The 26,472-nt window shown below is 46.2% G+C and overlaps 2 protein-coding genes across 6 annotated transcripts in view; one reads left to right on the top strand and one right to left on the bottom strand.

Moving 5' to 3' along the window:
- NSF (N-ethylmaleimide sensitive factor, vesicle fusing ATPase) overlaps positions 1-26,472 on the bottom strand; it is a 105,226-nt gene that overhangs the window by 18,410 nt on the left and 60,344 nt on the right. For all 5 annotated transcript variants that reach the window (XM_079949538.1, XM_079949539.1, XM_079949540.1 and 2 more), the window contains exons 9-17: positions 18,573-18,772; positions 16,303-16,468; positions 12,396-12,470; positions 10,941-11,128; positions 7,732-7,827; positions 7,448-7,604; positions 4,986-5,119; positions 2,866-2,932; positions 297-376 (exon numbers count right to left, since the gene is read on the bottom strand). In XM_079949538.1, coding sequence (XP_079805664.1) covers positions 297-376; positions 2,866-2,932; positions 4,986-5,119; positions 7,448-7,604; positions 7,732-7,827; positions 10,941-11,128; positions 12,396-12,470; positions 16,303-16,468; positions 18,573-18,772 — 1,163 coding nt within the window. The remainder of the gene's footprint in view (positions 1-296; positions 377-2,865; positions 2,933-4,985; positions 5,120-7,447; positions 7,605-7,731; positions 7,828-10,940; positions 11,129-12,395; positions 12,471-16,302; positions 16,469-18,572; positions 18,773-26,472) is intronic.
- WNT3 (Wnt family member 3) overlaps positions 1-26,472 on the top strand; it is a 146,930-nt gene that overhangs the window by 67,394 nt on the left and 53,064 nt on the right. The window lies entirely within an intron of this gene.

The following is a 26,472-nucleotide window of genomic DNA, read 5'->3' as shown; positions in this document are numbered from 1 at the left end:
GACCTCAGTGTCCGGTGAGAACGATGGGGGTGGAGACGCTCTTTCAGGTATACTGGGCCGAGGCCGTTGAAGGCTTTAAAGTCAGAAAGACCTGCCCTCCCAGCCCGGCAAGGTTTCCCTCATACTGCATGGCCCTCCTGTGCTCAAGGAGAGAAACACACGGGCCACCTCAGCAGAACGTATCAAAACCGATAGGCTTTTGGCAATGGGTCCTGCTCAGCTTTCCCATTGGCCTTGAATGAGTGCCCAACGCAGTTTGCAAACATTCTGCTCTGCCGAGAGAAAGGGAGACTTACTTGAGGGGGCGCTTTCTTCAGCAACACCAGAAGAGCCTGCAACACTAGGTTGGAGAACCGTGGGCCAATCGGAACGTAATCTGAAAGAGAATAGGGGACAAGGTGACTCACTGAGCTCCAACCAAGTTCAGTTGTGGCTCTGTTTCAAATGTTGGATGTCTGGGTCAGTGCTGCTAAGTGCCATACACTCTTTTCAGGTCTGGGTGGGGCCTGCAGGGATGTAAGGCAGGCATTCGGCTTATATGCTGTCCCCCAGCTCTGGGTAGCCCAAAGGGAAGGGGCTGTGGAGACAGCAGCGGGGCTGGAAAAACTTGCTGTCCTCCTGATGTTGTTGGACATAAGGAGGGCCACAGGTTTCTTTCTGCATTTGCTGTAGAGGGAAGAGAGGGGCAGATGGGGCTCATCAACCTGGGAAGGCAGCCCATCGAGGCGAAGGAGAACTCTCATCCTTTTTAAATATAAACATATTATTTTTAAAGGTAAAGGGACCCCTGACCATTAGGTCCAGTCGTGACCGACTCTGGGGTTGCGGCGCTCATCTCACTTTATTGGCCGAGGGAGCCGGAGTACAGCTTCCGGGTCATGTGGCCAGCGTGACTAAGCCACTTCTGGCGAACCAGAGCAGCGCACGGAAATGCCGTTTACCTTCCCGCCGGAGTGGTACCTATTTATCTACTTATATTTTGACATGCTTTTGAACTGCTAGGTTGGCAGGAGCAGGGACCAAGCAATGGGAGCTCACCCCGTCATGGGGATTCGAACCGCCAACCTTCTGATTAGCACAGCGCCACCCACCACCAAAACAAAACAGTGAAATCCCCCAGGCGGCTGATACATTGGGTATACAATATTCAATAATATACATATTCAATAATATATTCAATAATAACATATTCAAATTAACCATATGTACACTTCTATATACCTTAACACTCCTCCTTCCACAAGGTTTATTTAACTTTTAACATTTTAAAAATTGTTCAAACCTACTCAAGTAATCCAATATCTTCTCAAACCAATCCTCCTCTTTCTCACCGACCTTAAACCCTTTCATTCTATGTTATCTTCACAATTAGGTAGAGAACTCTGATCCTAAACCTCTGCTGCCTTTGGGCTAAGAAACAGCTAAGGAATAAACCAGCACTTCCCAAACTTGGGTCTTCAGGTCTTTTTCGGACTACAATTCCCATCATCCCTGACCACTGGTCCTGCTAGCTAGGGATGATGGGAGTTGTAGTCCAAAAAACAACAACAGCAGCTGGAGAGCCATGTTTGGGAAACACTGGAGTAAACCCTACACAAATCCAGAGTGGGGTCCCTAAGATGGTTGGACGGCGCCTTCCGGAAACTCCTGCAACCAAGCTGGTGCCAAACGTATTGCCCTGCTTTCCTTTGGACCACATCGGCGAGGCATCCGGGCAACCTGGGTTCTCCATACAAACTGCCCAGGCTTGCGCCCTGGGGACGTCACATGGGTGCTGTTAAGACAGCAGTTTGACTTCGCCCCTGGAGGTGCACTCCATTGTTTCTCGAGACAGACGGATGCCAACAACAACACTCTCCATTAGTGCCGACCAGCATGGTTGCCGGTCACAGACGATGGGAGTGCAAAACTATATGGAGGGCTACTGGTTCTCTAGCCATGCTATAAAGGATTTCATGTCAGATTTGACTACTGTAATTCCAGGCTTGACTACTGTAATTCGCTCTACGTGGGGCTGCCCTTGAAGCTGTCCCAGAAACTCCAGCGGGTGCAGAATGCAGCAGCGAGGCTCCTCACAGGGTCTCTGCCATGGGAGCATATTCACCCAGTGCTTTTCCAGCTGCACTGGCTCCCGGTGGAGTACAGGGTCAGATTTAAGGTGCTGGTTTTGACCTTTAAAGCCCTTCACGGCCTAGGACCCTCGTACCTACGGGACCGCCTCTCCTGGTATGCCCCACGGAGGACCTTAAGGTCCATATATAGCAACACCCTAATGGTCCCGGGCCCTAAGGAAGTTAAATTAGCCTCAACCAGAGCCAGGGCCTTCACAACACTAACTCCGACCTGGTGGAACGCTCTGTCTCATGAGACCAGGGCCCTGGGGATCTGATTTCTTTCCGCAGGGCCTGCAAGACAGAGTTATTCCACCTGGCCTTTGGCTTAGACTCAGTTTGATTCCCTCCCCCTCTTTCTTGTTCCTTTCTCCTCCTGTGAAGAGGCTGCATCCTAATGTCTTAATGTCGTATTTTAATCTTTTTAAATTGTATTTTAATCAACTTGTTTTTATTATTGGTTGTTAGCCGCCCTGAGCCCGGTCTTGGCTGGGGAGGGCGGGGTATAAATAAAAAATTATTATTATTATTTGCCCAAGCAAATAAGAGACTGGCTCTTGTCTATGCACAGAGGGCCTTCAATGTTCTTCCCTGGTCTTTGCTTCAGCCTGCCCTCAGCAACCACCTACTTGAGTCAGGTTCAGGTGCTGCGGTAACAAGAGCCCTAGGATTGGGGAAAAGGCTACGGAAAGGAAGATCTTGCCTCAAAAAACGCCTCATGCAAGACCCCCTCACAGTCTTCCACTTCTCTCACCTAGGAGTCTTTCAATGTCGTCCACCACAACGCAGCTGAGCTGAGACTTGTAAGCATCGTCAAAGATCTGTTTTTCGGAAAGCAAAAAGTTAAAATTTTTATCTCTTAGCTACAGTGACTGTACTTTAAAGTGGGGGGAGGGACCCATGAAGGGTAGAAATTAAATCCTTAGTTGCGAACACATGATTTGATTTATTTATTTGCTTTGAAGGAGCAGACAAAAGCCAAATGCACGGTTGGCGTCTCCACACAAAACGCAGCGTATTCTAAGGCTGTGAAAAAAAATTTCTTAGAATGCGAGACAAATTCCAGGAGCAACAACTTGGCAATGGTTGCTGTCCCTGAACAGGCACAGTCAAGCCTGAAGAACAGGTGTTTTGAAGTCTTTTTCTAAAAACACGGAGATTAATGAAGAAATATCATGCACATTATATATTGCCAGCAATTTTGCTCTCCTCCTCTGGAGAGGTTGTTAGATGTTTAGAATTCTTGAAAGGAAATGCCCCCAATTTCCGGAAAAACCAAGCCACCTCTCTGCTTGTCCGTATTCAGTTCTTTCAAACTAACCCCCCCCCCCCAGTGCAGATCCTGGTGAAAACAATTAAAAAGCAACAATTCCCCCACATTTGGAAGGCCGTATAATTAGCTGTGGCTCAGATGTCTCTGGGGAATATGCACTTTCTAGAGATGGAATAATATTTAGGATTCTAAAGTCAATCTTTTCTTTGCCCTATGTATTCATCCCATTAGGGGATGTTTGCTTCATCTTACTCTCTTTCTGTGAAGGTTCTACATAGATGCAGACAGACTGCATTTATTTCCTTCTTAAGCCAGGGAAATGGAAGGTATCTTCCTTTTGATTTACTGCATTTTTAAATTCTTTGTTCGTTCAATTCAACCGAGCCATCGGTTAATAGGATCTGGCTTAATATCTATTCTTGACAAAGCCACTTCCGCCTTAGGAAGGTGTGGTCAGCCCTGCGCGATTGGGGGGTTTCCCACCTGCGCCACTGTCCAGGCAACCAAGCCGATTGCTCTGGGTGTGTGGCCTGCTTGATTTAAGCAGGACGCAGCGGGAATCTCACCCCTTTCCACGCTTCCAGCTGCTCCAGTTTTCCCACCCTTCCCGCCCTTTACGTTATTTCATCCCTAGACCTTGCTATGGAATCCGGTTGGTCGCCATTGAGGGGCCTGGTAGGACTTTTTCCACTTGGCAAATTGGCTCCGCCACTTGGTTTTCGCCTAAAAAGCTAAAGGTAAAGGGACCCATGACCATTAGGTCCAGTCATGGCTGACTCTGAGGTTGCAGTGCTCATCTCGCTTTACTGGCCGAAGGAGCCGGAGTACAGCTTCTGGGTCATGTGGCCAGCATGACTAAGCCACTTCTGGCGAACCAGAGCAGCGCATGGAAACGCGGTTTACCTTCCAGCCGGAGCGGTACCTATTTATCTACTTGCACTCTGATGTGCTTTTGAACTGCTAGGTTGGCAGGAGCTGGGACTGAGAAACGGGAGCTCACCCTGTCGCGGGGATTCGAACCGCCGACCTTCTGATCAGCAAGTCCTAGGCTCTGTGATTTAACTCACAGCGCCACCCACGTAGCAAATTGTCACAGTGGTCAGGGATGATGGGAGTTGTAGTCCAACAACATCTGGGGACCCACAGGTTGAGAACCGCTGCGTTAAAGGATTCTGGGGGAATGGCCCTGTCCGAAGCCTGGGGAGGCTAGGGCCTAAGGCACGACCCCTATTGGTGACCCCGGCGGAGCTCCTAGTTAATGTGCATCAGCAGGACTCCCCCTACTGGTGGTTAACCCTTCACGGACTCCGTGCAGATGGGCGGGAGTCAGATATAGTCAGTTAGGTCCAGTGCCTAAGCCAATACCGCTCACAATCTGTAACCAATAAAGTTGTGGCCTTTTTTAGCCCATTAACCTAAAATACTGGTGTCAAGTATCTTTATTCAACCTCGTGGGGGGGTCGGGACCTTGCCACGCAACTTTCTATAGTTTGCGGCATCATTTTATAAATTTGAAAGTAGCACAGGACATAGACGGAGTAGACACAATGCCCGTGACATCAAACAAAAAATGTGGCGTGGAAGGAATTCGCAAAATATACCTTCTTCATTGCCTGGCATTTGGCAGTTTCTGAAAAGCCGATCATCTTATCGGGAGAGCAGATCTTGATAAATGGGAAGTTAGATTCTTCTGCAATCTTTGCAGCCAAGGCCGTCTTTCCGCTGTGTGGGGGACCTGTAAGGATCACAGGGCAGACAGAACTGAGTAAGAGGTAACAGCAAATTCAGAAAGGCTCAAGGAAAAATAAAAGTTGCATGTCCGAATGAAAAGATGCCCATTCGTTTCCATGGTTTGTTTGTTTTTTACTGTTTTGTCATGGATCTAGAACAGGGGTCAGCAAACTTTTTCAGCAGGGGGCCGGTCCACTATCCCTCAGACCTTGTGGGGGGCCGGACTATATATATATATTTTGGGGGGGGAATGAATGAATTCCTATGCCTCATAAATAACCCAGAGATGCATTTTAAATAAAAGCACACATGCTACTCGTGTAAAAACGCCAGACAGGCCCCACAAATAACCCAGAGATGCATTTTAAATAAAAGGGCACATATTCATCTAAAAACATGCTGATTCCCGGACAGTCCACAGGCCGGATTTAGAAGGCGATTGGGCCAGATCTGGCCCCCAGGCCTTAATTTGCCTAGACATGATCTACAATTGCATAACCTGAATTGCAACTCAAATTATTCTGATCAGGTGCCCATTGAGCAGTGTTGCAGTTCTGAATGTGCAGTTCTGAGCGGCCTTGAAGATGGGTACTCACAGCAGAGTAAGGATTCTGCTCACATCCCATTGGCCAAAGAAACATGGCAATGGTGGTCAGAACTAAGAATGGTTTGCACTAACCATCATTAAGCAACCAATCTACAGTTTGTGCTCTCAAATGCACAAAGGACAAATCATGGTTCAGAGCTACACCCAAATTCATGAATCCAAGGTTGTAGGAGTCTATGGCAGTGGATCAATGGCTTTATTTGAAGCCATACATCCCACTAAACCATAGTTAGTCCGAATCACGGTTTGCAAAGTCATTTCAAACCATGGTTTCCGATTTTGGTTTGCTGGCTGATTACATACCACATCCTGTCAATTGAAATCACATCAATCAGCTTCCTTAACATGGTCTGATGTGATGTCTGACTTGAGCCATGGCAAGTTATCAGTGAGGGAATCAGTGACAGAACAGTGCTAACTGATTCCCTGAAAACATGAGTCTTCTTTTTTCACCAGGGCATCAAACATGCTTTTGCTTAATGTCTTGATGATTCCAGTACCTTTCCCATCCAAATTACAGAAGTTCTCAAGTGCTAGAAAGTACTTAAGTCAAGCAATTTTGATGTGATGGCTGTAGGAGTGGACAGCATGTAGCCCATAATGAGCCCCGCCAGACCATTTGGATGACCCACCTTTCGCAGGCGCGATGAAGCTTCAAGCCGCCCAACACTCTGTGAAACTTTAAGTCAGAACTAGAAGCGAGGAGGTCTCAGGAGCACACTCTAAATGTGCTCCCGGCTTTTCCTTTGCAGGCAAAATACAGCACTTTTTGAATTTGACAACTTCTCTTTCCTTGCATGGCTTAGTTTGGCTTGCAAAGGAAGAACTGGGAGCACACTTAAACTGTGTTCCCAATTCGTCCTGTGCAGCTAACCAGGCCTGCAAAGATACAATCTTGCCCTGGCTTTGAATCGATATGATACAATACGATATGATGCGGTAAGATAATCTTTACTGTCATTGTCCCATACAGAACAATGAAATTGAAAAATCTACATAATCTACATTCAAAATCCAACAAGCCTTCTATCCCAGCTATCCCAACCTGGCTAGCCCCCTTAAAACTCTGATACCCCATTTTTAAATACAATATACTCCCATACAGACTCCTTACAATGCGTTTAAAACCAAAATCGCATTTGGGTAGAAACTGTTTCTCAGGCGGCTAGTCCTAGTCTTTATAACCCTGTACCTTCTTCCAGAAGGCAGAAGCTGAAAGGGATCATTTCCGGGGTGCACACTATCCTGCGCTATCTCTGCAGCTTTCTTATGGCACCTGGAAGCATAGATTTGATCCAAGGTGGGGAGAGTGCACCCAATTATTCTCTCCGCAGTCTTTACAACCCTGGACAGCATTGTTTTTTCCCTGACTGTGCAGCTCCCAAACCACACACAGAGACCATAAGTTAATACACTCTCAACAGTACAATGGTAAAATGCCATCAACAGGTCCTTTGAGAGATTGTTTTTCCGGAGGGTTCTCAGGAAATATAACCTCTGCTGTGCTCTCTTCATCAGGTCTTTGCTGTTTTCTCCCCAGGTTAGGTCATCTCTCAACTCCATTCCCAGAAACTGAAACACTGAGACCTGATCTATGCACTTCCCCTCCATAATAAGTGGCTGAATATTCAATTTACATTGAATGTTCAATTACCTGACATCATATGACATCAGTTTCTCCAGTCCTAATCTGGCTGAGAAGACAATGTGGAGAGGGAAACCTACCTTCCAAAAGGACGCTGACCAACGGGGTACGGTCACTGTTTTTGGCCTGCTGAACAAGAAGCTCTCCGTCATCCAGCACCCGAGTGACAGGGTCACCCCATTTCATGATCCCATTCATGATGTAGCTTGCATAATCCTCCTGATTGGTCCCAAATGCCTGCAGGTTGAAGAAAAGGAGATGGTGCAAAGTCAGGACGTCATTGTTGGTTCATTCCAGCCTGCCTCTGGTCTTCCACAGAGGGGAGCAACACGAATGTCTGCGGGATTAAAAGGGGTTCACTCACCGGCTTGATGTCATTCTCCAGAGAAGTTAAGAAGTCTACCCTTGTCACCTGCAGGGACTCTGCCTTCTCCATGTCGACTTCCACTTTGGTGGTGGCCTGATTGCAAGAGGAGATGGCATGTTAGTGAGACAGCCAGCAGGAATCAGAGACTATTGATGTATGCGACAACAGCCGCACGGATGTTACTAGCCCAGAAATGGAAAGAAGACACAATCCCGACCAGGTAAGAATGGCAAACCAAGTTGATGGACTATGCTGAAATGGCAAAATTAACTGGAAAGCTCAGGACCCAAGAGGACAAGAACTTCAAAAAAGAATGGGGAAAATTTATAATTTACTTAGGAGATCATTGTAAGCAGATGGAAATGTTAGCAGGATTTTAAACTCACTGGTAAGGTAACAAAGGCTATGGATAACTCGGATGGATAAAATATGTGGATAATGGATTGATGCACAGGTGTAAATGCTGACATTAGGACCCATGGAGGGGATGAGGGGGGGAAGTCTGGAGATTTGGGGGAATCTCTTTATATGGAGCTATAATGGTATTTGTTACAAATTTGTATTTGTAAAACTGAATAAAAAATATTTCCCAAAAGAGAGAGAAAGCCAGCTGGAGGCATGTATTCACAGAGAAAGCTGCTGAGGTCATGAGGCAAGGCTCTTCGGAAGCCCTGCAAAAATCTAAAGAGCCTCAGCTTCCGTCGAAACAGAAGGGGGAAATGTGTTTAGACCTTTCTGAGGATAAAAAGAAGCTTGAGAGAAGAATTGCACGGGTCTTTCCCCTTTTCTTCCCATCTCTCTTTGCATCCTACCCAATCATATTTTGCTGATCCCCTCTAATGATGAGAACCAGTGAAGATGGCTGCTTTGAATTATCAGCCTGAGCTCTATGGTCTTCCAGGTATTGCTGGACTGCAACTCCCATAATCCCCTGGTCCTTTGCTATGCTGGCTGGGGCTGAAACGGGTTCTGTCCAACAGCATCTGAAGGTGCACATGTTCCCCATTCCTGGCCTTCTTTTCTGTGATGCTCTTACACAACAAGGGCATTTGTGTACAGCAGCCTTTCTCAAACATTGGGTCCCCAGATGTTGTTGAACTACAACTCCCATCACCCCTAGCTAGCAAGGCCAGAGCTCAGGGATGATGGGAGTTGTAGTCCAACAACATCTGGGGACCCATAGGTTGAGAACCGCTGGTGTACAGTCTTCACGTAGTTCCTGTTGAGGATGTGAGCAGGTCGGCAAACCTGCAGAGGGTAACTACCGTATTTTTCGCTCTATAAGGCGCACCAGGCCATAAGACGCACCTAGTTTTTGGAGGAGGAAAACAAGGAAAAAAATATTCTGAATCCCAGAAGCCAGAACAGCAAGAGGGATCGCTGTACAACGAAAGCAGCGATCCCTTTTGCTGTTCTGGCTTCTGGGATAGCTGCGCAGCCTGCATTTGCTCCATAAGACGCACACACATTTCCCCTTACTTTTTAGGAGGGAAAAAGTGAGTCTTATAGAGCAAAAAATACGGTAGCTTGGTAATGCAAATTCGAAGGGCTTTTGGGGGGGGGCGGTTTTGAGATGTTAGTGGAGCCAAGGGTCTGGACCCCATCACCACCAAATCTTTAGGGTGCCTTTTCAAGCCACAGCACTCTTCCCCCTCCTGAAATCACTGCACAACATTAAAACTTTTACACCAACGCCTGCCTGTTCCAGGGTGCATTCCTGGCCCTACACCTGTGGCAAGCTAAAAAAAAAAAAAAGAGCATTTCAACACTCTTCAATAGCAAACCCTTATTTTGCATGTTCCAGCTAATCTCTAACCTTCTCACTCTGACATTTTGCAGCCTGCATCACTCACTTCCTACTAAAGGCACAGTGACCTTTACAACTTTTTAAAAAAAGGGGACAGGGGAAAGAGACAAACACCAACTACATTCCATCTTGAAATCTCAGCTCCGGGAGCTGAACAGCAATTTAGGCACACAGCACATGTGCTTAACTTTTCTGCACAACTGTGCACAGAAAAAGGCCTCTGTGCAGATCTATAGGTTCAGTACATGCAAGAAGCAAAGAGTCTTCAGTTGAAAGCTTAAGTTGTGTCTCACGTAGTCTTAGTTCCTCCTTAGAGCGGCAGAAAAAACGTGTGTGGCAATGTCCTTTGAAAGTTCAGACACCAACAGTGGGATGGGGAAGGGTTCCCAGTACAGTCATACTTTGGTTGATGAGCAGAATGCGTTCTGGGAGTCCGTTCGACTCCCTGGAACCGTTCGAAAACCAAGGCGCACCCGACGTTCAGCTTCCAAAAATTGTTCGAAAACCGAAACGTTTGGCAACTAAGCCGTTCGTCAACCAAGGTATGACTGTATTCAGTGACTGGAGAGGTGCAAACCAACTCCCCACCTTCGAATCCTTCCCCTTTATTACTCTCTCATTCTTTTTTACTTTAATCTTTCTGTTACTTTTCCTTTTTTTTTTTTTTTTTTTTTTGCATTGCTCTTGCTTTGTTTTGCTTTTGTTGTCCCCTAAAAAGGTAAAAGGTAAAGGACCCCGGACAGTTAAGTCCAGTTGCAGATGACTCTGGGGTTGCGGCACTCATCTCGCTTTACTGGCCAAAGGAGCTGACGTTTGTCCGCAGACAGTTTTTCCGGGTCATATGACTAAGCCGCTTCTGGTGCAACAGAACATGAAAACCAGAGCAGCACACGGAAATGCCATTTACCTCCCCGCCGTAGCGGTACCTATTGATCTACTTGCACTTTTGGGCATGCTTTCAAACTGCTAGGTTGGCAGGAGCTGGGACAGAGCAACAGGAGCTCACCCCGTCACGGGGATTCGAACCGCTGACCTTCTGATCGGCAAGCCCCAAAGGCTCAGTGGTTTAGACCACAGCGCCACCTGTGTCTCTACTTGTTGTCCCCTACTCTGGATTAATGAGGAGACTGCACAGTTGAAGGTAACAGCTGGCTGGTGAAGGACCTTGTGTGAGAGGTTGGAAAGGGAAGATCTCCCAGGGTGGGAGGCTGGGAGTAGAAAGGGAAGCTCTGGGTTGAGATCTGAGAAGGTCCACCTCTTTCTTTAACCGAGGAAGGGGAGATGTTCAGAAGCATTATTGAATGATGGTGGAGGAGGAGGAGGAGAAGGAGGAAGAGGAAGGCAACAGAACATCCATCTTGGATTTATAGCCAATGCCATCTGAAGGGAAGAAGCAAACCTTAATGTGTCTGTTCATAGCAGTAGATTGCGCTGCACGGACCAGACCCTCAAGCTCAGCACCACTGAAGTTCTTGGTTTCCACAGCCAGCTCCGAAATGTCAACATCTGAGGCCAACAGCTGGTGGGTCCGCATCCTTGAGGTATGGATGTTAAGAATCTGCATCCGACCCTTTTCATCCGGCAAACCTAAACGAAATCATCAACACTGTGAATTATTTGCATTGGAAAACAACACTCTGTTCCACGACCGCAATACTAGGTGCTGCAACGAAATAAGCCATCCTTCTCCAAAACCCAGGGCTCTGACGGGCTACCCGGGAGATATGAAAGGAAGTCACGTGGTACTCCAGCTTCATCTAGAATGAAAAGGGCCATTCAGAGGGCACTGATGGGACGTCAAATTGGTGGATTTCAGACATATGCGCGTGAGCCTTGGCAATTCTCAAGCTTGTGTGCTCACTCTCCTTATAATTTGTGAACCACTATTTTTTTACTACCTAGACTGTAAGGTCACCTTCTGAAGCCCTTCTGTGGGTGACCCCACTAAATGAATTAAGGATGCAATAAGGAAAATGGGTCTTATTTACACATGTGGTGGAACTGTGTGGAAATTCGAGAATTTTGGAATAATGTATAAGAAGAATTTAAAAAATTATTTAAAATAACATTTTTAAAAAAAGACCAGAAACATTTCTTTTAAGTATATTGCCAACTGAAATAGGAAAATCAAAAAGACCACTGTTCATGTATGGGATAACAGTGGCCAGAACTTTAGCGGCAAGAAATTGGAAAACACTAAAACACCTAATATAGCAGACTGGCAAACATTAATGGGAGAATACTTGCAGCTAGCAAAGGTGGCAGGAAGAGTTAGAGGCCAAACAAAACAAAAAGTCCAAAAGGAATGGAGAATATTTAAAGAATATTTGAAGAACCATGGTATAAAGGGTAATCTCGTGTCAGACCTAGACTGAGCCTTGGAGTATATAAAGGTAATTGACAATTGACATAGAAATATGATAAAAAATAGAAGAAATAAGTAACTGCGGTAAAAGTGTATTTAACAAGATAACGTACAATGAGAATGTTTGGAAGTCTTTTTTAAAACCTACTTTTTCTTCTTCTTCATTTTATTTATTTATTTATTTATTTATTCATAGAGATGACATAAATAAATGAACCTCAGTTAAATCCATGACACCCAGACTTGGAGAAACTGTGGCTTGTTTAAACTATGGTTAGCAAGAACAAGCCAGGATTTAAAACCACAAAAGCTTACAGACTCCTCCTCTGGCATTCAGAAAGCAGAGGGGAAGGGCCAGCAAAAACATGGTGAGAATGATAACTCCTATGTACTCATTTTGCAAGTCTGCTCAAATCGAACAAGCTTTCGGTTCTTTTTCTGGTTCACACCGTCAGCCTGTGGCCATGAGCATTCCCTCGACTTACTTACCAATCTCCATTTTCACCTCCAGTCTTCCAGGTCGCAGGAGAGCCTCATCTATCAGGTCCGGCCTGTTGGTCATTCCTATGTATCAGACAGAAGCCATTAGCAAAAGCATCAAGAGCACCTTCAATAGCTTGAACCCAGGGACCACTGTCACCCTTTGGTCCCTCTTTGCAGAGTTCTCATTTCCCCAAGGACAAATGGGGATGTGCAATGGTTCCTTATCCCCATTTAGAACTCACCCCTTCAAGAGGATGAGGCAGGAGCCATTTCAAACATTACAGCTGAGGTTGCTTTGCTCACACATTGTGTGTGTGTGTGTGTGTTTGGGGGTGTCTATCTATTGATATTGACCATAAAGAAGGCTGATCGCTGAAGAATGGATGCTTATGAATTATGGTGCTGGAAGAGACTCTTGAGAGTCCCATGGACTGCAAACCTCTCCATTCTGAAGGAAATCAGCCCTGAGTGCTCACTGGAAGGACAGATCCTGAAGCTGAGGCTCCAATACTTTGGCCACCTCATGAAAAGAGAAGACTCCCTGGAAAAGACCCTGGTGTTGGGAAAGATGGAGGGCACAAGGAGAAGGGGACGACAGAGGATGAGATGGTTGGATGGTGTTCTCGAGGCTACCAGCATGAGTTTGACCAAACTGCAGAAGGCAGTGGAAGACAGAAGTGCCTGGCGTGCTCTGGTCCATGGGGTCACGAAGAGTCGGACATGACTAAACGACCAAACAACAACAACATCTATTGATCAGAATGGTGTGAGCCAGCAAGCTCACAGGGCTAAAATGCAGCACATCCAACAATACAGTCATACCACAGCTTCCAAATGCCTTGGGAGTCAAACGTTCCGGCTCCTGAATGATTGAAAACCGGAAGTGAGTGTTCCGGTTTACGAACGTTCTTTTGGAATCCGAATGTAGGAATGGGGCTTCCATGACTTCCGATGGGTTGCAGGAGCTTCCTGCAGCCAATCAGAAGCCACACTTTGGTTTTTGAACATTTCAGAAGTCGAACAGACTTCCGGAACGGATTCCGTTCGTCTTCCAAGGTACGGCTGTACAGTGGAACCTCGGTTTTCTAACGTAATCCATTCTGGAAGTCCATTTGAATTCCGAAACATTCAAAAACCAAAGGGACGTCAGCAAGTTCAATGGGGGAAATTGAGAAATGCGCCGCAGAAGCCCATTTGACTTCCGAGGCACGTTCGAAAATGAAAGCATTCACTTTGGGTTTCCGAAACATTCAGCAGCTGAGATGTCCAAAAACCGAGATTTGACTGTACCTAAGATTCCAAAAGATGCTCTTACACAAATAACCACACATGCACACAGTAGCATGCAGATCACTCCTTGGATAGCCTTTTAGGCTTAAGAAGTAAAGGCTTCTCTTTACTTCTTTGAACGGACAAGGCGAGGGAAACTGTAGCTGCTTGAGTTTTCAGTGCATCTAAGACTTAGCCCATTATTTATCATTTTGTCCATTCTATGACTCTCCCACCATGTGTCTCAATGCACAGGGAGATCAATGCATTATATACAGTAGGCTTCCTCAAACTCGGCCCTCCAGATGTTTTGAGACTACAATTCCCATCATCCCTGACCACTGGTCCTGCTAGCTAGGGATCATGGGAGTTGCAGGCCAAAAAATCTGGAGGGCCGTGTTTGAGGAAGCCTGATATACAGCATATGAACTTTTAGACGAGTTAGACCATATATTTTGTCAAGCTGCATTATTTGCTGCTGTGGCCACACAAAAAAAATTGCGAGAAAGTACCTTGGAAAAAGTGGTTGTGGGCCGTATACACTTAAAAATGTAAATTGTGAGCAGGACAGATATGCTTTTGGGAAATATGCAATATACAGGTAGACTCAGCAGCTATATCCCTTTGTTAAACACAGACTCAGGGGCAAGCCTGTCTATATTTTATTCATTTATTTCTAAGCTCTTCTGCTTCCCTTGCTATTAGACAGTGAGGTCCTTGTGTGTTTGGAAGTACTGCTGCAACCTATTTTTATCCCACAGGAAGGAACAAGGTATAAAAATTAAGCAATAATGATGCGTCAAACACCATCTTACTGGGAAGTTTAGGTAGTATTCAAATTTATCCTTCCCTCTTCCCCACTCTCTACTTGGTTTGCTTCCTGCTCTGCTGAATTTACAATCAGAGCACAGCTCTGTCTTGTTTATGTTGCTCTCCTGTTTCTTGCAAAAGGGTTTTTATTTCAGCGTTTTAATTTTTATCCTATACGATGCCAAGAGATTTTATTTTACGAGGCGTCTCATAAAACAGAAATACAAACCAAGGTGCCAGGTACAATTATGGTGCTATAAAGATAATAATAATAAATACTAACGTTATAATAATGTGAAATTGGTGCTATATAAATAAGAATAAGCATTCTTTTCTTGCAAAACAGGCATTATTCAAGCAATCTTCAAACTGAACCATCTAGTATTTGTACAAATCCTTCCCCACAGTTCAGCAAAGTGGCAAGGCAGAGCAGAAATCCAGGAAAGTTATGAGAATATTATGCGAAGAGATGCTTTCAAGAGCAAACACGAGCCAGGAGTGGGCAAGATATTCAGCATTGAGGAACTCAAATATTATGAGCCCTGGGGTTGCAGCTACCTTGTTCAATACCATGAGCTTAGTTTCAGGTACAGAGTACATTGTTATCCGGAACATTTTTTGGATGGGGGTGGGCTCATGTTTCAGTAATAGTTTTGCCACTGAAAAATCCCAATAATCTTCAGAAATGCGTTAACAATAGAAATTTTAACGAAAGATTAGCAGAGAAACTGAGGGAAGTCAAAAATTGATGAATGTGTGATTAAATATGAGCTGATTGTATAAAAATGTTTGGAAAATGAATAAAAATTATATATATAAAAAAGAAAAATCCCAATAATCAGAATCAGAAAGGTGAAAAAAACCACAACTCGGGCATTTAAACACAGCACGTTTCGATACTGAACAGTTTACCTCAGAAGTCGAACGGAATCCATTCCGGAAGTCTGTTCAACTTCCAAAACGTTTGGAAACCAAGGCGCGGTGTCCAATTGGTTGCAGTAAGCTCCTGCAGCCAATCAGAACCCACAACGGATGTTTGTGTTCCAAAGAACATTTGCAAACCGGAACACTCACTTCCGGGGTTTGCGGCATTCGGGAGCCAAAACGTTTGACTCGCAAGGCATTCGCGGACCAAAGTATGACTGTGTTTTGAAAGGAGCAGGCCTTTTCAGAGACAGCATCCTGTTTTGTGGATCTCCCCTTCCAGAGAAGCCACCAGGAAACCTCTTGATGTTTTTTTGATGGCTCCCAGAAACATTTATTACAGAAGGTAGATCAAGGTTTTAGTTGAAAGCTGTTTTAATCTCACTGTGTCTTTTGGACCGGTTTTATCACTTTTAATGGCTTCTAAGCACTTTACAACTATCAAATCAACTATCAAATCCATCCATAATTAAAACACACAACAAACCAACTACACCACAAGATTAAAACATTCACAATTACAATGTACAATAAAACCATATATGGCTTTACATTGATTTTTCTGTTATTTATATAATTCAAAAGTTTTAAAAACTGGCCAGCATTTTCCTCATCTACCGCAAGAACTGTAAAACCTAGGGAATGGAATAATCCATTTAGGAATGAAATCATTCTTAAAACTGAATGTAAATATCAGCCAATCTCTACCCACCCAAAGCAAAGCTTGGCTAAAATCCAATTTAACTGCTTGCCCGAGGCCACCTTCTTGTGTATTTCAGATATCCTAAAATCTGAAGATTAAGACATTCGAACAACAAATGGCGCCCAACACAAACCCTGCAGGGTCTACGCCCAACATGAAACTACAGCAGAGTCCCCCACCCCAAAACAGAACAAATAGCTTTCATACCAATGACCAAGATGTTGTTTAGCTGCTCAACCCCATCGATTTTTGACAGCAGCTGGTTCACAACCGTGTCGTGGACGCCGGTGCTGCCCGCCATGCTCCCGCGTTGCTTGCATATGGCATCGATTTCATCGAAGATGATGATGTGGACACCGCTGTTTGCACCAAGCTAGTGAGGAAGAAAAACAGAAACATGCCAGAGATCATGGACCCCATTTTCCTATCTAATAATACAGTGGTACCTCGGGTTTCATACGCTTCAGGTTACATACGCTTCAGGTTACAGACTCCACTAACCCAGAAATAGTACCTCGGGTTAAGAACTTTGCTCCAGGATGAGAACAGAAATCGTGCTCCGGTGGCACAACAGCAGCAGGAGGCCCCGTTGGCTAAAGAGGTGCTTCAGGTTAAGAACAGTTTCAGGTTAAGAACGGACATCTGGAACGAATTAAGTACTTAATCCGAGGTACCACTGTACCTTTATTGTCATTGTACAATGAAATTAAACGAGCCTCCCCCCCCCAAACATTCAGTCTCTTATCAAATAACACACCACCTCGCAAGTCAATTTTGCTATGTTATTTTTCGTTCAACGGCCTAAAAGCCCACGGATAGAAGCTATTTTTTAGCCTGTTGGTACGGCTGATTATACTTCTATATCTCCTGCCCGAGGGTAGAAGATTAAAAAGGTGATAGCCGGGGTGTGAGTCATCCCTGAGAATTTTTCTCTTTCTCCAAAGGCAACGATCCCTTGCGATATCATCTAGCGAACCCAATGGAACCCATGATATCATGTGCTGTATTCACCACCCTCTGTAGAGACTTTCTGTCCATGGCTGTCAGGCCAGCATACCACACTGTGATACAATATGAAAGGACACTTTCTATTGTGGACTGGTAGAAGGAGTTCATCAGTTGTTGTTTAACATTATTCTTTCGCAAGACCCTGAGGAAATGGAGTCTCTGTTGGGCCTTTCTGACCACCTAAGTTGTGTTGATTTTCCAAGTGAGGTCGTCACTAAGGTAAACTCCCAGGAATTTAAAGGAGGAGACTCTCTCCACACAGCCCCCCCCCCATATACAACAGGGCAGGTTCCCATCTCTTCCTCCGGAAGTCCAACACCATCTCCTTTGTCTTACTATATTTAGGTACAAGTTATTCTCTAAGCACCATGTAGATACTTTTTGAACCTGCCCCCTTTACGGGATGAGCTTTGGGGCTGTGGGGAACTAACTGCTACGCAATAGGCCCATATCCAGGAATGCAAGAGCTTGTGCAAGCTAAGCACAACACATACTGGACACCACAGCATTATAAAGTTTATTTACTTTTACATTTTGTCAGGGGCTGCACTGAGGAGAAATGGTGGCCACTCCCCCTTCGCCTGAACCTTTCTAAGAACAGGAGGACAGTATAGATTTAGAAGAGTGGTTTGCAGAAGGACGCAGTTCAGAGGCTGCAGAGGGGAGAAGCTGAGAAATATTGGGAGAGGAACAGCAAAAGGAAGAAGCACTGGGGGAAAGACAGTTGACAGTGTCTTTGGAAAGCATTCCTGAGCCCCCCTCTCCCATGACTAGGCGGGCATTGAGAGTAGTAGAACAGAAAACTCAGAGGCAGAAAGCTCAGATCAGCCGGTGCATGGATGACGTAGAATAGGAGAGACTGGGGGTGGGGGAGGGACTTTACTCGGAGGAACGCCATTATTTAATAGAGATTGCATTCCTTCTTCTCTATCTGTGAATACAGAATAAATTACACGGTAAGAACTCTTCATTTTAATCTGCTCTTTGGCTGCCATCAGGGAAGGGATCAAATTCCCTGAAGCCTGACATTTACACCCTGCCTATCTTCAGTCACCAAACCCAAACAGGGTATGTGTTTGTGATTCCCAGGTGTGTTCCAGGGAGCCAGTGTGGTGTAGTGGTTAAGAGTAGTGGACTCGTAATCTGGTGAACCGGATTCGCGTCCCCCCTCCTCCACATGTAGCTGCTGGGTGACCTTGGGCTAGTCACTCTTCTCTCTGAGGTCTCTCAGCCTCACTCACCTCACAGAGTGTTTTTTGTGGGGGAGGAAGGGAAAGGAGATTGTTAGCCGCTTTGAGACTCCTTCGGGTAGTTATACAGCGGGATATCAAATCCAAACTACTCCTCCTCCTCTCCTCTTCCATCACCCAGCCAAGCACTGACCAGATCAAGACCTGCTTGCCTTCAACTAGAATCTTCATCCACCTGCATCTTATTCTTCCTTTTTTTTAAAAAAAAGGGCAACTTACCCTCTTCTGTTCTTCTTCTGCATCTGCGAAGAGCTTGCGAATGTTGGCCTCCGACTCCCCGACGTATTTGTTGAGGATTTCCGGCCCGTTCACTATTTTGGGCTCTCTGGCATTCAGCATCTTGCCAATCTGCCGGGCCATAAGGGTCTTGCCACAGCCAGGGGGACCGAACAACAGGATGCCCTTGACGTGCTTGCAGCCTGGAAAGAAAGAAAAAAGGGGCAGCTCATCATGAAGTCTAACAAAGGTTCTTTCCTGGTTGGAGGTAACCAAAAGAAAATGACACGTTCTACAAGGGACCGTTCGAAAAGGGTGATTGACAGAAAATACAGCAGCTGAGTCAGTAACTGGTGCCCATATCAAATCTTTACAGCGTTTACAGAACTATACAAGATACCTGGGAAAGATGAGGCTCATCCAGCTGAGAATGTAGCTCATCTAAGAAAAGGACAACTCTGATCCTAAACCTCCACTGCCTTGCAGGACATAGAATCATAGAATCATAGAGTTGGAAGAGACCACAAGGGCCATCGAGTCCAACCCCCTGCCAAGCAGGAAACACCATCAGAGCACTCCTGACATATGGCTGACATCTTTGGGAGAAGACGAGGATCAGGAGTAAACCCTACACAAATCTGGAGTAGAGCCCATAAAATGGCTGGATGGCACCTTGTACGCCTCCTTCCAGCAACTCCTGCATCCAAGCTGGTGCCAAGCGTATTGCTCTGCTTTCCTTTGAACCACATCAGTGAGGCTGAGAGGGAGGTCTTGTCGTCTGGGCAGCCCAGGAGCTCCAGACACCCTGCCCAGGCTTGCGCCCTGAAGAGGTCATTTCAGTGCTGATAATGCAAGAGTTTAACTTCACCCCTAGAAGCACACCCCGTGGTTTCTTTTTTTTAAAAAAAAAAAGTTTTCATTAACTATTTCAACATAACAAATTATCAAAACATATCTGTCAGAGCTGCCTCCAGGTCCCAGCTCACAGAGGACCAACGCTAGGCTGTAGTTATGTACAAAAGTCTTTATTGAGATTCAGTCTCCATTTTAAAGCCGCAGCGTGCAGCTCTACGTCCCGACCTTAGACCGGCGAAGTCCTGTCTGAGTCTCCTCCCCCTCCACACCAGTTTAAGACTCTCGCTTTGCTCCACCTCTTCCTAAGTTCCTTTCTCCTCTGGGCCCTCCTGCCCGCTAGGGTCTCATCCTTCCTGGACTCCTCTGACGCTGACCCTGACGATTCTTGCCCCTCCTTCCGGCGGGCTTTAGGACCTGGTTCCCTATCCGGGCTACCTTCTGTGCCGCTCGCCTGTACCTTTGAACTTGGCGTGCGCGCCCAGCCTGCAACTTTCCTCTTAACCGTTAACTCGCTCTCCGATGGAGGCGTGGTCAACCCTGACTCATCTTCTCTCGCTGGTGGTGCATATGTGGGCTCTGACACCTGGGACTCCTCCCCCCCACTACGCTCTGGTGGGGAAGCTGTTCCTGATTTCCAACTGCTGCTCTGGGAGTCCCCGCTGGCCCCTTGCTTCTGGGGTGTCCCCCTTGGGTCGCCCCTTGCCCTGCCCATCGGCGCCCCCTTCTGTGAATCTTCCGATTCGCTGGAGAGGCTCATGGAATCTATCGGGCTGCTGTCATATTCTCCTACGCTGCCCTCGGATTGCTCCCCCTCGCTTTCCATCTCCTCTCCTCCCTGCGCTCCCGCTGAGTCCCTGACAATATCACATTCGTTGTTTTTCCCCCTTCAAACCCTCACCCCCCCGAGACTACCCTCAGCTCCTGTCTCTGATTTCTCAGCACGTATTATTCTCTGCATGTTATAAAATTATACATATCCTTACATTATCTATCTACCATGTTATCAACTAATAAATTTGTGCATGTTTATTCAAAACTTGCCAAGGAGTCCAATTCATTTTGTTGTCTTTTTAGATAAATTGTAAAAAGCTCCCATTCTTCCTTAAAGTTACAATTGTCCTTGTCCCGCAATTTGTATGTCAATTTAGCCAACACTGTGTAGCTCATCAATTTTTATTGCCACTGTTCTTTCATTGGGATTTCCTCATTCTTCCATCCTTGTGCTATCAAGACTCTTGCCGCTGTTGTAGCATACATAAATAAGTTCTTTGTTTTTCTTGGCAGGTCTTGTCCTACAATCCCTAACAGAAATGCTTCTGGGTTTTTTTTTACAAATGCCATTTTAAACATTTTTTTTCAATTCATTATATATCATTTCCCCAAAATTTTTAACTTCTCTACATTCCCACCACATATGATAAAAAGTCCCTTCTTTCTCTTTACATTTCCAACATATGTTTGACCCGGTTTTGTACATTTTACACTCCATGGTTTTTTGAGACAGACGGGTGCCAGCAACAACTATGCTGGCTACCGATTAAAGGCATATGAGCTGTTTGACAGTGTCTTAGTCTCCCTCAGACTCTCCTTCCACAGAGGTTTTAAAGCAGAGGTTGGATGGCCATCTGTCATGAATGCTTTTGTTGATATTCCTGCATTGCAGGGGGATGTGCTACATCAGGTATAGGCAAACTCGGCCCTCCAGATATTTTGGGACTACAACTCCCATGATCCCTAGCTAACAGGACCAGTGGTCAGGGATGATGGGAATTGTAGTCCCAAAACATCTGGAAGGCCAAGTTTGCCTATGCCTGCACCAAATGAACCTTTGGGTCCCTTCCAACTGTACGATTTGATGATCTTTTGCAGCCCTGTTTTGCAAGCTCCTTTAACTGGGGATTGAATCTGAGATCAAGGCATATGCTCTACTACTGAATCATGAGAAATACGCTGAAGCAAACACGAAACAGCAGCAGTTGATTATTCCCTGCCAATCTCTGGGATTGCTATCCACTTGATCTTGAGTGGTACCCGGAATGGCACCTCACGGCGCTGCAGCTCCCAGGAGCAGAACTAAGGCAAACTTGTTCCCTGGTTTGGAAAGGCTAGTGTGTAGCTCTGAAATGGGCTGAGTCACAGCAGCAAATGTGATAATACTGTTGACATTTGTGAGTTGTTGTTGTTTTTTTACAAAAGAAAAACAAAAACGATTCTCCTTTGCTATTGCCTTGATGGAGAGTTGGATAACGAAAAAATTTATTAGTCAGCTCTCAGGCATTCGAGAGAGACAACCAGAAAAGCAAATATACACACAGTGTATAAATGGGGGAGGAAAGAAAAATATCACTGGAGGTGAAAGACTAATTTTACACATGAACCAGCAAGGTGGTGATAAATTAAAAGTGATCCTTGTCAAATTAGTGTCAGGGTAGAGCCGGTTAATTCAGCATACTGGGGGAACACGATCTCTTGTGTAGCCAAAAAAACAGTGAGGCGGGATTCGAATGATGAGTGATGCCAGCAAAGGGGAATCCCAGCTTGCCGAGACGAGAGAGGCTACGGAAAGGCTACGAGCAAGTTGGGGCAGATTTCGCACAAGCAGGTTTAGGGAATTTCTGTTGTCAGGCAAGCCAGATGGACGTAATCCCTTGCTGCTGTATGCTAGCCCCCTTGAAACAGGAGGCCGCACGGTCAGGTGAATCACCCAAAGGCTTCACTTATTTGAGATTCGCCATTATCAGACAACTGGCTAATAACAAGAATTATTGTGAATTGATCTGCATACATAGTCACGCACATTTCATTGCTGGACCAAAAGGTTATACTCAAAAACTTGCTCCTTGCCCATCATAAGACTACGCTCTTAGCATCAGAGAGGGGATGTGCGCACATCTGTACTCTCAGAAAACATCCGTTCACTCCAGCAATAGCTTCACCACTAAAGGACTCTACTGCTGAGCTGTCCACATTGCCAACTTAATAGGGAATAAACAGAGTCGTCAGTGCAGACAATACAAAACTGTGGTTGTTTAGTGTTAAATTATTGGTGGAGTAAGGTAAAGGGACCCCTGACCATTAGGTCCAGTCGCGATAACTCTGGGGTTGCGGAGCTCATCTCGCTTTATTGGCCGAGGGAGCTGGCGTACAGCTTCCAGGTCATGTGGCCAGCATGACTAAGTCGCTTCTGGAGAACCAGAGCAGTGCACGGAAACGCCGTTTACCTTCCTGCCGGAGTGGGACCTATTTATCTACTTGCACTTTGACGTGCTTTCGAACTGCTAGGTTGGCAGGAGCAGGGACCGGGCAACGGGAGCTCACCCCGTTGCGGGGATTCGAACCGCCAACCTTCTGATCGGCAAGCCCTAGGCTCTGTGGTTTAACCCACAGCGCCACCCGCATCCCCATTGGTGGAGTAAGCGACTGCTATTCCAGCACGCAGGGATGATGTGTCAGCAAGTGAAAATTCTAGTAGATCACAAGGAAGCCTGGTCCACATATGAGAGAAGCAAGTCACAGCAAAAGGGGCAGGCTCCCTTGGCTTCTTCGGCAGCCCGCCCCATCTCTGTCTCTTGGTCTCCTTCCACTCCTTCCTCTGATTCTGGACTGCTCTCTGTCCCAGCCTCTTCCTGCTCACTAAACCATTACTGCATCTTCCACTTCCAACACCTCCGTTTCCCCGTCTTCTCCTTCTGACCACTCATCGTCGTCCCACCACCAGTCCCCTGGCTCTGAGCCTTCTTCCCCTGGGGGTTTCCTTGGGGATTCCCCAGCTGCTGCCTGCCACCAATCCTCTGCAACCAGCCGGTCCATAACAGCAGCCACCTTGCTCTGTCACCAAGGCTTCATCCTGTTTCCAGCAATGGCAGCTATGTGCCTTTGGGACACCTGCAAACTGGGCAGGAAGGCAACAAACCTCCCCACAGTTTACAGTACTGAGAGGTATACTGCCATAGCTTAGTGTGGTGTAGTGGTTAAGAGCGGTAGTCTCGTAATCTGGGGAACTGGGTTCACGTCTCCGCTCCTCCACATGCAGCTGCTGGGTGACCTTGGGCCAGTCACACTTCTTTGAAGTCTCTCAGCCCCACTCACCTCACAGAGTGTTTGTTGTGGGGGAGGAAGGGAAAGGAGAATGTTAGCCGCTTTGAGACTCCTTCGGGTAGTGATAAAGCAGGATATCAAATCCACAGTCTTCTTCTTCTTCTTCCCTGGTGTCTCTAGGTAGGGCTGAGAGGCACTCCAGTCTGCATCTCTGCCACCAGTCTATGTGGACAACACTGAGCTTGATGGACCTAAGGGTCGGACTCTGTGTAAGGCAACTTCCTCTGTCCCTGTGCCTCTGAACAGGGGAGGTTCTGTTTTAGGTGCAACACAGATATTAACCTCTAGAAATATTTCTAATCCCCTTTCAGAGTGATCTAACTGAGCAGCAACCACCACATTTCGTGGCGACGAACTCCATCTGTTAATTCAACACTGCAAAGTCTCTTTTGTCTGACCTGAACCCACTGCCAATCAATTCCACAGGATGCTCCCAAGTTGTTGTTGTTCAGTATATTTGTATACTGCCCTTACAATGCGGGTGGGCGCTGTGGTCTAAAGCACTGAGCCTCTTGGGCTTGCCAATCAGAAGGTCAGTAGTTCGAATCCCCGCAATGGGGTGAGCTCCCGTTGCTCTGCCCCAGCTCCTGCCAACCTAGCAGTTTGAAAGCACACTCTGGTTTCCGTCACGGTGTCCCGTTGCGCCAGAAGCGGTTTAGTCATGCTGGCCACATGACCCAGAAAGCTGTCTGTGGACAAACGCCAGCTCCCTCAGCCTGAAAGTGAGATGAGCGCTGCAACCCCATAGTCGCCTTTGACCAGACCTAACCGTCCAGGGGTCCTTTACCTTTGACCTATACCGCCCTACATCTACAGGTCTCAGGCTGCTTACAACATAAAATCACAATATAAAAACACAAAATGCACAATAAAAACAAAAGCAACTCAATAATCTCCCCTCCCCAGCTTTGTTCTAGCATTACAAGGACAAAAGCCATCACAACTCAAAAGTGGCCTGGGAAAATTGATTTGCCGTCTTTTGTTTAGCTGGAGATACCATCCATTAAACCTGGGACCTTCGAGAGAGACTAAACATGTTCTCTGCCGCTGGTCTTGCTTCCCTCATCCCCTCACCTCTTCTCCACCTGGAGAGCATCCCTCTAAAAATCGCGCCCACCTGGCCAACATGGGAAGCAATGAGAACACGGAGACAGGCTTCCATTCAAAATAGGAAAGTGATGACAAACTTGGAAAATGTCACGGCTCGAGACTGCGCCGTGGGCTCCTTCTGCAGCGAGACAACACTTGGCTTCGTAGCTTATCTCCGCTCCGGGAGAAAGGCAGGCAGTGTCTCCAAATGTCAGCGCGGTTAACAAAGAACCTTACAAAACTCACCCTCTTCCTCTGGGTGGGCATTTCTGAATGCCTCTGTCTAGCGCGAGGACCATTCCCCACCGAAGGTCACTCGCGTTAACAGGGCACCAGGGTTATCGAGCGGCTTTTAATTACTCGCTCACCCTCTCAAAACAGGAAACAAATAAGCCAAACAACGAAATAAGAGCAACAGATAAATCAAGGGCCAAAGACAACGTTGTCATCGCCGTAGCAAGCTCCCCACAAACAAAGGAATTCTCAGCAGGTTGACATATGGTGAAAATTAGACAGAGACAACCGTACTCTCATTGTATCTCGGGAAACTGGTCTGTAAAGGTCAGCTTCAGGTGCCATTCATGGGATTAGCTGCTCCCAACCTACCCACCCAACTCTTCCAGATTTTTCATACTACTCAGGTGCATGCATAAGTGACATTTGTAGGCTGGGAATGTTGCTCAGTGGGAACAGAACAGACTTTATTTGATAATTTCATCATCCTACAGGTGTACCCACAAAAGGCAGGCACTAAAATGGGTTGGGAGGGGGAAGGTGGGAGATGCTCCCATTTAGACAGCTTCATTAATGTACATAGCATTGTACAGAGTTTCGTGAGGTTGGGGCCTCCAGCCTCTTTAGCTAATAGTAATAATAATAATAATAATTTTTTATATATATCCTGCCCTCCCCAGCCGAAGCCAGGCTCAGAGCAGCTAACAACAGTAAAATGGTACAACATTCTAAAATCAGTTCGTTATAAAATCAGTTCAGATCAGATTAATGGCAACCATTGGGCTAGAGTTCTGTGAGGATTGCCAAAGGCCTGGTGGAACAGCTCTGTCTTGCAGGCCCTGTGGAAAGATGTCAAGTCCCGCAGGGCCCTAGTCTCTTGGGACAGAGCGTTCCACCAGATTGGAGCCACAGCCGAAAAAGCCCTGGCTCTGGTTGAGGCCAGCCTAACCTCTCTGTGGCCTGGGACCTCCAAGGTGTTTCTGTTTGAAGACAGTAAGGTCCTCAATTTCAACAGTGCAGAAGAAAACAGGTGGAGGGGCAGAGACGGTCAAAGATAGTAAGGGGTGAATATGAGCAAGTGTGAACTTCAGCCTGGTTCTAATTGAGGATTAAAATTAAGGGGTTAAGCCAAAAGGGAACTCAGCATTGGTTTATTTGGGCATGCCGTTTGTAGGCTGCCCCATAGGAGAAAGTTCTCTGGGTGGTGCGCAGCGCAAAATAAGTCAACACAAATGAAAAAATCATACCATAATAAAAGGCAACAAAAAACACCCATTTAATACACCAGAGCAAAACAAATCAATTAAACGGAGGGGGCAGGTAAACTGAACGGCCTGCAAAGCTAAAGCAATATGATGAACAGCAGTATAATCCGTTGGGGCGGAAAGAAGGTCTTTGCCTGGCATCCAAGAGAAGTATGGCATTTCACAAACTGGGAGCCACCACTAAAAAGACTCCATCACTCACAGCCCCCTATCGTATCTCATGTGGCAGAGGCACTTGAAGAAGGGCGCAAATGTCTCAAGATACATGCAGGGAGAGGTAATCTTCCAAGTACCAAACTAAGAAGGGATTTAAATATAAAAATACAGCACTTTTTGATCTGGGCCAAACAATGGAGCCAGTG

Source organism: Podarcis cretensis, assembly GCF_951804945.1.
Source record: "Podarcis cretensis genome assembly, chromosome: 13".
Classification (NCBI taxonomy): Eukaryota; Metazoa; Chordata; class Lepidosauria; order Squamata; family Lacertidae; genus Podarcis; species Podarcis cretensis.
Note: the sequence above shows the minus strand (reverse complement) of the source record. Positions and strands in the feature narration are given on the sequence as shown.